Below are 10714 nucleotides of genomic sequence, written 5' to 3' on the forward strand. Positions count from 1 at the left end.
CGCGACGAATCCCGTTGATCCCAGCGCGCCGCGCGAAATTCGCTTTTCCATTTTCCGCTCTCTCTCTCTCTCTCTCTCTCTCGCTCTCGCTCTCTCTCTCTCTCCCCGGCCCCGTCTCCGGGCGTGCGAAAAAGTCCAAGGAAATCGCCGGACCGTAGGAGATTCCAATTAGGATTCCGCAGTCTCTAATAAAAATGCCGTCGAGCTTTATTACGTTTCGACGAGAGGCGAGTAAAAATAGAACGCGAGCGGAACGTGCAAGGAGGAAAGGGGCAAGAGCGTTTCTCGCGGCCCTTTTTACGATGTTTTTAATTATAACGCTTTGGTCCCCGCTCTCTCGATACGTCAAACCCAGGCGCAATTACTTTGCGGTCGGCGCGGCGCCGCGAACATCGAGATCTGATCGCGTCGCGTATTAATCTGCGTATAGCGCGGATTGCGAGCGAGAAAGCGGGAATCCGTGCATGTTGTCGACTGTCGCGACGATTCTCGTCGCGATCGTTACAGCGATCGTGACGTCAGGTGTCGCGGGATCGCAAGGAACTTGCAAGTCGCGCACAGAAGTGCGAGAAGTACAAGAGTTTCGGGCGAGGGCGTTTTCCTCGATACGTCGCGCGCACGCGAAAAGTCAGAGTTATCAAGCCAACGACTCGACGAAAGTTTCTCGCGCCTTAATTTGTCTCGTCACGCTCGTTAGTGCTTTGGTGACGACCGTCATTAGGACACCGATCCTTCAGATGAAATATGGAGTAGGTGGAAAAAGAGAGAGAGAGAGAGACATTTATCAAACTAATTTCTCTCGGAGGTGTCCAACGAGCGAATTTTTACAAATGTCGGGCAAAAATGTCGGGGGATTCGCACATCTCACGGCGACTTGACAAATGTTTTCAGGAAATCGATTGGACGTCCCCCCCCCCCCCGCTGCTCTGCTTCTAATCAAGAAGCCTCGTGTGCGCGATTTCGAAACGAATGCTCTCGATTGAGTGTCGCCAATTCCGATGGATTTTGCAGCTGAGAATTAATTTGCAACTGACAATATAATTAGCATTCGGTATAAACTGTAATTTATACGCTCTCGATTATAATTTGTAATTAATAATGTACAGTAAGACAGCGCTCGATTCTGCCGAGCGACGCGCGCGTTTGCGTCAAAATTCACGAGAGAATCGTAGTCGCCAGGTTGTAACAACCGAGAGCCGAGAGAGAGAGAGAGAGAGAGAGTTTCAGCGACGCGATTGTGACGAAAGCAACGTTCGTGAAAACGCGAATGCGTATAATCGAGACGCTGAAGAGTGTAAAGCTTCAAACGAGCTCGCCGGGCGCGCACCTGTCGGACCGCTTAATTATTCATACGTGACATAGTATAATGTATGTGTTGTGAAACGCAACGTTTCATTAACGCAGTCAAGTCCCCGGAATCTTTGGGAAGCCACTTGGCATCGTTGCTCTCGGAAGCGGAACACCGGGTTCAAGAACTCGGCGGCAGCACTTCCGGCAGCGGTGGGACCACTCTGCTGGAACCACCCAGTAGCCATAGGGCCAGTTTTTCCACGCAACACAATAACCTCACAGGATGCGGCGGTAGCACGGAGGACAAGCAGCTTGCCCTGTGGGAGAGGAGAGCCAGAGCTCTGAGAAAAATGCTGCTGGGTTTCGACCAAGCGAGTGAGTGACCACACCGAGCTTATTCGCGTCGGTTCTCATCTCGTCTCGCGCGCGACAATACGACGCGCTCGATTATGCTTATGAATTCACGCGCGGAATTATTCTCCGCGCGTTAATCACGCCAGTAAATTACATCACCGAAATTACATTACCGCTATACGCGCTAAAATACGCGCATGTTCTAAAGCATATTCCTTCGTTCTTTTTCGCCTCAGGACCGCCCGACATGCCTTTTTTGGTCGCGGTCGATGTTACCGGCACGACCTCGGTAACGGTGAGGTTTCAAGAGCCAGACTCGCACGATTCTCCAATCTGCACAAAGTTCAAGGTCCAGTGGAGCCTGCACGACGACTTCTCGGTAGTTTGCGGCGAGAGGGAGGTCTTGGACATGAAGCAGAGGGAGTGTCGCATTGAGGGTCTAACCCAAGGCCAGAGGTATCACTTTCGCGCCGCCGCCGGAAATTTGAAGGGTTACAGCAGATTTAGGAACTCGACACCCGCGCACGTGACACCCAGTAGTGAGTATCACGCGAGTTTGACAAGAGTGCTCTTCACGCTTCACGGACGATCTTATCTCGTGTCTTCTCCCATCCCCCCCCATCCCTATTCGAAGGTTGGAGGGACATTGACGGCAGGGTGCCGAGATTCGCGGGACGATTGGAGCAACTAAACACCCTGTTCACCGACATCAGACGACCAGAGTACACGCAGGAGACGCCGGCGGTGCAAAGGCGGAATCACAAGAAGAAGACGACGATCAAGCAGCTGTTCACGGCGACGAGCAAGTTCCAGAAGAATCTCAGGCGAGGGGTGTTCCTCGCCTGCCTGCTCTACCACGAGGACAAAGTCCTGGTGACCAACGAGGACTTTTTACCCGTCATCGAGGTCGACGAGACGTACCCGAGCTGCATCTACAATGACTTTCATTGGCTCATGAAAGTCGCCTGCACCTGGGACGACGTCAAGTCCCTCCGGCAGGACATGGAAAAGAGCCACAGCAGCTCGACCAACCACTTTAGGATAAAGCTGCTTCAGGCTGCCGCTCAAATGCAGGTAAGTTTGACTGCCGGACTCTCACTCTCGCGTTCGCGAAATTCGACATTCGACTGAAATCTCCCCTCGACGACGCGTCCCCTTGCAGGCCGCGCTGTGCACGCAGGACCTGGGACAATTGTACCACAAGCCCATCAGAGACATTCAAGGTACCCTCGTGTTCTCGACGGTGAATTACGTCAAGTCACCGAAACTGGTCTCCGTACTGAACAGCAGGTGGCTGCCGCTCAGTAAGGTCATCAAGAAGATCATAACGCACGAGGAGAGCAACGTGGCCGATATCCTGATGGCCAGCATACAAGAGCAAATGACATATCACCAGGTGAGCGGCATCAAGCTGTCCAAGGGCCTGTACCTCGGCTACTTGAAGATGCAGAGCAGCGTGGACCTCATCCAGGTCGTCGTACCGACCAAGTCGCCAAACGTCTTACCGCACTGCAAGATCCGCGACAATCCGCACGTGTCCGCGTAAGTAGAAAGATAGAGAGAGAGAGAGAGAGAGAGAGAGAGAGAGAGAGAGAGAAGCTAATCATCGTGACAAGCGAACTTTTCTTTCATCATTCTCTCTTGCGCTACCGTATCCTGACTTTCGTCTCTCTGTGAAGGGAGGAGTGGGACTACCTGAAGAGGGTGACGCGCATTTGCCAGTCCGAGTCTTTTGTGAAAGAGTCGGAAGAGAAGGAGAACGTAACAAACGAATCTCAAGGCACGGAGCAGCAGAAGCTGTTTGTTGACCTGGTCGCCGCGACCGCGCGGCGACTGTTCAACTACATGGAAATCAACCTGGAAGACTCGCTGGTGCATCGGCTGTACGACGCTGAGGTGATCGATCTGACGCACGACGTGTCCTTCCTAATCGCCGTGCCGCCGGCCGAGACCGCCTGCTGCGTGCCCGGCACGCGGGAGATCCTGCTGCAACGCGGGGACCTCCTGTCCTTGCCGATTCAGGTGTTTGAGATGGTGCACCTGAACACCTACCAGAAAGACGTGATCAACCGTTACTCGCGACTCAGCTGCATTCTCGAGCTCGACACGGCGCAGGCCCAGCACAATCACAGAGAGGCCTTCAGCTCGTTGGAACTGAGCGTCGCCAAGGACAAGCTTGCCAGGCTGCAGGATCTCCAGTCGCAGGTCAACACGGTATGGAAAGGTGCCAGGTGGCTGATTGACGTGATCACCTTTGCGAGAGATCGCGGCTCTTCCCAGCAAAACGTAAGTTTGTCACACGCGTTGCGTGGACGTTACGAGCAGATAAAAAAACCTTGTTTGAGAATATAACATTTCCGTCACGCAGGCCACATCGCAGGCGATCGGCATCTGCATGAAGTACTTGCTCAGCCTCGACAGGAACAAAAACAACTGCAGTAGCAGCAGCAGCAACAACAACAGCCTGAAACGGAGTCTGCTGCAACTACCACCTAGAGATCCCAAGCTCGTCAAGTCGAGCCCCGGCCGAGGCAGTTGGCCGGGGCCCAACTTGTCCAACTCGTCGTCCAATCTGCTGACAACGGAATTCAGCAAGAGCGAGCAGCAGCTGCCCAGCGGCCAATACGTGCGCAAAGGCAGCAATACGTCCAACATGTCGACCAGTTCAGAGCCGCAAAAGTCGTGCGCGCCCATGAGCAGCAGCAGTAACCTCACGACCACCGGCAGCGCGAATCACCTGATACCGCTGCAAAACACACGGCTACCACCCTCCAAATCCGAGGACACGCTGATCCTCACAAAGTACAAACACAGCCCGCGAAATCGATCCGCCACCATCACCTCGGCCTCAGCCAGCACTAGCCCGTTGCTGAGCATCAAGCCCATCATCTACGGCGGCTCGTTGCTGAGCGTCTCCACGGCGATGACCAACACCACGAGCCTGATCAGCGTCAGCAACACAAACTCGGACAGTCTGCACTCGCTGAGCAGCGACGAGTACACCACGCCGAACTCCAGCGTCTGCGTACTCAAGTCCGGTCACACGGTCAAGGTGAAGACGTCCAAGCCGACAGTGAGCGTCGCGGCGATGGCCACCGCGTCGCAGGACGCGCAGCTGGACGAGGAGAAGGAAGAGGCGACGATGATGCCGGCGCCTTTGCCGGGCATTCTCCAGGTATACCCATCGATTCTAGCCCTAGTGATTCTAGAAATACGAGTGTTGTCGCTGCGCGGAGTTAGTCTCTCGGAATTGCTTTCGAAAAGAGAAAAGATCCTTTTGCCGAATTCACCGCGCGAGCCTAGAGTACTGAAATGATGTTTTTCACTTGTAGGGAACACAAGTCTAACCCGATTATAATTAGAAACAGCTCACTTGGTCCCCTAGTGCAAACCGATGTAGCAGACATATTGAGTAAGCCGCCACACCGCTAAATTTCAACGCTTGCTCTGCTCGGTTATGCTTTCTAAACATTACACATATACGCTTAGTGTGTCCAAATTAGCGCGGCATGGAAAGATTATCGTCATTGTGATACATTACGTTGTGTAACAGTTGTTGTTTTTTTTTTTCTTTCACCGAGATCAGTCGAGTAACATGCGATGCGCTCTCTGTCATTCAGTCTGACAAGTCACAGCCAGAAGATAATAAAGCGGCAAGGCACAAGTTAACGCGCTGTACAATACTGTTGTTGCGGCTTTCACGTGTTTCGCATTTTTTCTCAGTGTGTGCGTCCATTGCGCAAAGTGTGTCTATGGTACTGCGAGGCTAGAAATGACTAGAAATGAATCGTAGCAAGCAACACAACTTTGAGAGACGTTTTGCAACAGTGGAACGTTCCTTCCTACTTGCCTCCAGAACCTTCCAGACACACGGCGCTTGTGGATAATTGTTCTCGGACTGTTTTCACCAATTACGATTCGCCGATTTTCACTCACTTCTTGCTCCGAATTTTTGCATCTCGCTCATTCGACGCAGGATAGTTTTACGTTTAACCTTTTTTCTCTCTCGTATGTGTAAATTACGCGCGACTGATGGGCAGCCATAAGAGATACGTTCGTTGCGTTGCAGGTTTATGCGGCCTACGAGACTGGTTTAGCGGCCGGCACCAGCCTGAAATTGCACGTAACACCAAGGACCACTGCACGAGAAGTTGTGGATCTCGTCGTCAAACAGTTGAATATGGCGGTGGTGCTGAAGGGTCAAGAGGGGCCTATCTACACGGCCGACGAGCTACCAAACTTTTGTTTAGTTGCCGTAATTGGTGCGCGCGAACGTTGCTTAAGGGACGACTTTAAACCCCTTCAACTGCAGAATCCGTGGAAGAAGGGGCGATTATACGTTAGGCAAAAGCAGGATGTTCTCGCAGCCCTCGAGCACAGTAGTAAGCACACTGCGTACTTATAGCACAAGTAAAGCGGTGTCTGTGTGAATAATATAATCTACATTATCTCTTTCTCTCTCTCTCTCTCTCTCTCTCTTTCTCTTTCTCTTTCATTATTGTAAATGAAACCTCAGCAAGTCTATACGCGTAAACGTCACCGATATATCCTTTGCGCAATCTGCGATCTGGTCGGTCATTTTCAACGGTGCTACCGAGGAAGAGAAATATTTCGCTCGATGGAAAGAGTTTATTCTAGAAAAAAGAAAGATGGTTGTATAAGTCGTGACTTGTACAACTGTGAATCAAGTGTATATTCACGAAATTATTTGACGAGGAAAAAGGGGAAAAATAATCATTGAATAAGCGATATTAGCCGCGTAAGATTTAACGAGCTTCGTAAAAAAAAGATTGATCGCTTGTTAAAATAGACGTTCCGTATTTTACACTTTAACTAAATTTGTTGTCTCCCCATCTCTCTCTCTCTCTCTCTCTCTCTCTCTCTCTCTCTCTCTCTCTCTCTCTCTCTCTCTCTCTCTCTCTCTCTCTCTCTCTCTCTCTCTCTCTCTCTTTCTCTCTCTATCTATCTCTCTTTACGCGAGAAAATTTGGTGCAATTATATTTTACTCCGCTCTCGTCATTATGCAATTGAAATATAAATCCGCGCCTCAAGGGGCCTGGGTTTAGCGGACAGAGCGTTAAAGATACAAAAATACACAAGTAACCAAGTATATAACGATGCTTCTCAATTAGTCGCGGCGACGCAGTAATCTTGATGAGACGTCACGTGATAAGCACCTCTCTGACCGATGAAATAGGGATTTATTCTACCTAGATGATGTGTACATTCCGCGTTTGAAATTTGTGGCTTTACGCGAGCACGGTCTGTAATATTCTTCAAATGTTGTAAAGTTAGTTTGTAAAAAAAAATTATATATATATATATTCGCGCGAGACATACTGTTATATTTTATGTAACGATCTCAATGTTTTATTCGACCCGTGTGTCGTCAAGGATGACACGTCAATAAGATCTCATTGCTCCTCGCATCGCAATTCGTCGTGTCCGAGTATGTAGCGTCGTTGGAAAAACTTTCAAGCTTGAAAGAAGCTTGAAGCTGCAGAGATGAGGATTATTACAGATACAGCCAAGTACTCGGATACCTCGAACCAACAAGGATGATCGTTTTCAAAGTCAGCGAAAGTTTTCTATCTATCTCGTTCAAGTTGCGAAACGCCTGTATAAATAAAGAGGAACATTTGCGTTTTAACGCGGCAACGTTATCACACGATATTACACGCGATACTTTCCGCTTGACTAGATCAGTGTTACCAGGCTCTGGAAAAGCGGATGAGAGACGATTCGGATGTGCGACGTCGAACCGGCGCACACCCGGGAAACATTATTTTCGTTTTCTGATTTCGCGAAGTATATCAACTAGAATAAAACGCGCAAAAGTTCCTAAAGTCTGGTAGCATCGTCCTAAGATGGCTTAGAGAGCAAAAGATATATTTTTTAGGAGAGCGTAAGATATAAAGTTTGAGGAGAAATCTCGTTGACGGAGGGACGACGGCGGGAGGAGAAGAAAATGTAAAGAAATACTCGAGACAGTGGAAAGGCAAATTAGTCTAAGCGTTTGGGAAGCTAAGGCGCGGTAAACCTGAACCAGTTGTGCGGTTAGTTATTAACATATAGTTAAGACGAAGAGGCTTATAGACTGTTGTGTATATAACAGAACAAAGAGTATTATTGATGCTACGATTATTTTTTAGAGATACAATAAATAAGTTATGTATATGTTTCTCCTTTCGACTTGTAACTTTCGTCTCGTACCGAACCGCGCAAGGGAGAACGCATCGTTTGTTTCGCCGCCATTAATCCAGTGCGCTTCGCTTTTCCCTACATTTTTTTTTTTAATAACTGAAAACAATTTCGACGGAACGGCCAGTCTCGAAAGGACCGCATAGAGAAGAAAATATCTAATAAAAAATGCGAAAAAAAAAAAAAGAATCTCTCTATCTCGTAATCTCATAGAAAAAGAATTTTAGCGGAGTTTTCACCACAGTTGACACGTTATCTACCAGGTGTACATATTAGTGTGTCCAATTAGGGAAACCGGCGCTATGGCAGCCGATGTGTTAACCGATCCGAGGTAGGATACACAAGTATCCTAGCGCAAAGTGGTTTACCGAGAGAACACCCCACCGCACAATATTACTGCACAATATTAGTACGCGACGAGGCTCTTCCGAGCATCCGGGGATCCGCGTCGCACGTCTCGTGTTTAATCGAGCGCGCGCAGCGAGGCTAATCTCGCGAGATCAATTACGCAGTATACACGCATGCACACACGTAGCGAGTCGGCTGAAAGGGCAAAGGCCAAAGGGCCAGCCGTATCTCGAGCGAAGCAAACGTCGCGGCTCATACAACAAATCTTTCAGAAGCAACCAGATTTCGCCTCCCCTCCCCCTCCCTATCTGCGCGATATCGCAGATGTCTATCGTGAAATCCGTCCTTCACGTCGCAGACGATTCAATTTCGCCGTGTATTCGGCCACATTCTCGGATATATATATATATATATATATATATATATATATGTATCACGCTTATTGAGCAGTAGTATCGTGCACCGAGGGGCCGCGCACTACCTGCGTTCAAACAGCAAGATCAAACACGGTGCACATATTTTTTTATCCACAAGGTGGCAAAAAGAAACCGACGAATTGTCGCGGGGGGCATCGTGGGTCCCGCTGACTACGTCGCTAGGTAAGTTCGCGTACGCTGCGCTAATTACGCGAAAATCGATGTCGCGAGCGAGGTAACCGCGCGGGGAGAGAGAGAGACGCTCCTCTCCGACTTGAAGCGTAATCAGCCGCACCCGCCGTGCTCCCCGCTATCTTCGCCGCTAGATGCACGTACCGTTTAGGCCTGCCTCGGGGAAGAGGGTAGAAATTCTATTAGCACACTATGTGAATGTCTATCGATGTTGAGTGTAAATTAATCGATTAGTCGTATAAGCAGCAGATGACGACGCGCGCACGGTGATTGCGAGAAACTGTTACATGTAAATATTATACAAAACAGCGAGAGAGAAAGAGCGACTGCACACAGAGGAAACGAGAAACAGAGCACCGGAAGAGAGATTATTTTGGGCGAGAGCAAGGTCTCGTTTCTACGGTCCACCCATCACGATGTAATTAATATATAGCTGTGCCTACGCGACGGCGTTGTGAGTTAATGCTCGACTTTTCAACTCCCTCTCCCCAACTCCCCTGCCCTAGCGAATCGAGAAACGAAACGTACGTGCGAGTACAAGTAAAATTGTATACAGTAGCGAATGTTGGTGTTTGTACAGGAGAAGACGGCTTTGTTTCCGTTGCGAGACTGGGCTCTTCTCCCCCTCTTTTTCGTCGGGGACAATGTACAACGGACACGCACGAGAAATAAAGTGTAACATTGTATTCGTCTCGATTGGACTTTTCGCCACGTCATGCCTTGCCGACGAATATGAATACGTCGAAAGAGACACAGACATCGATGCGGAGACGAGAGAGAGAGAGAGAGAGAGAGAGAGAGAGAGAGGGGGGGACGCTCGCGTCTCTCCGTCTCGTACTTGGAATTTCTATGACCCACCGTTATTTTTCCGCGTCACTATTCGCGTCGGAACTCACACATTCTCCTCTCTCCCTCTCATTTGTTCCCCCATTCGTCTGCCTCTCTCTCTCTCTCTCTCTCTCTCTCTCTCTCTCTCTCTTTCTCTCTCTCTTCTCATCGATACTTTGCTTACGAGTGTCTTTTATTTCCCATTTCCCATTCCCATTTTTCCCGCCTCTTATCGTCTCTCTTCCGCCTATCTTATCGATTCTGATCTCTTCTGAAACAACCTGTACCCAATCCCGCCAGCATCATCACCTCCGGCAAGTCAGACACGCACGCGAAACGAAACGAGAACCCGGACCCTCGCGACCGATAGTCCCGCTGACCCACTTCCGTCTTGTTTCTCGTCTTGCCGTGAGCCACCTACTCTTTATTTACCGCCCCTCACCCCACCCGTTACAATCCCACATCCCGCTCTTATAACGAGCGCGGCGGCCGCGCGGTCACATCGCCGGCTTTCCGTCCGTGCACAATTTTTGCGAACGCGCTCCTGTCTCGCAACGTAAGCCTAACGTTACAAGAAAACTGCAATTGCAGAGAGAGAGAGAGAGAGAGAGAGAGAGAGAGAGAGAGAGAGAGAGAGAGAGAGAGAGAGAGAGAGAGAGAGAGAGAGAATGAAGCCATCGTGGACGTACGGGCTGGGAAACCGCGGACGAGCGCGTTTCCCGCGTCACCCCGGCGGGAAACAAGAGAAAGTTTTCGATAATCTCCGAGGCAGCGGGGCCCGCTGTTGTTGTTTATTACGCGCGGTTGCGACAACACTTAATGACGGTTACTCCGTGTGCGCGCGCGCGCGCTCAGTCGGCTTGATTAATTGCGTCAACCTCTGCTCGCCGGCCTCGCCGAGCTCGCGGACGGGATCCGGATCCCCCCCTCCCCCCTGCCCGCTCGTTACGGCGGAAAGCACGGAAATTTCAATTCACGGAGCGCCGCGCGCGCGCGCGCGGGAGGAAGATCTCGCTCGCCTCGGCGCGCGAAATTGCAATTGCGTCGGCACGAATCTCACCGTGGCGGCCGTATATAATACCGCC

General features: G+C 50.2%; 1 protein-coding gene across 9 annotated transcripts in view; it reads left to right on the forward strand.

Annotated features, from left to right (window-relative positions):
- The window catches only part of wake (ankyrin repeat and fibronectin type III domain containing protein wide awake), an 88732-nt gene extending 82201 nt beyond the window's left edge, over nt 1-6531 (forward strand). For 8 of the 9 annotated variants that reach the window (XM_025307131.1, XM_025307134.1, XM_025307133.1 and 5 more), the window contains 7 exons: nt 1405-1665; nt 1881-2183; nt 2279-2718; nt 2807-3186; nt 3324-3930; nt 4013-4819; nt 5714-6531. In XM_025307131.1, the coding sequence (XP_025162916.1) occupies nt 1405-1665; nt 1881-2183; nt 2279-2718; nt 2807-3186; nt 3324-3930; nt 4013-4819; nt 5714-6049 (3134 nt within the window). In that variant the 3' untranslated portion in view covers nt 6050-6531. Of the gene's footprint in view, nt 1-1404; nt 1666-1880; nt 2184-2278; nt 2719-2806; nt 3187-3323; nt 3931-4012; nt 4820-4976; nt 5057-5713 lie in introns of those variants that run through there. The other variant, XM_025307132.1, reaches the window with a different exon arrangement.
- The last annotated feature ends 4183 nt before the right edge of the window (nt 6532-10714 follow it).

This window comes from Harpegnathos saltator, unplaced genomic scaffold (assembly GCF_003227715.2).
Source record: "Harpegnathos saltator strain DR-91 unplaced genomic scaffold, Hsal_v8.6 scaffold83, whole genome shotgun sequence".
In the NCBI taxonomy this organism is placed as follows: domain Eukaryota; kingdom Metazoa; phylum Arthropoda; class Insecta; order Hymenoptera; family Formicidae; genus Harpegnathos; species Harpegnathos saltator.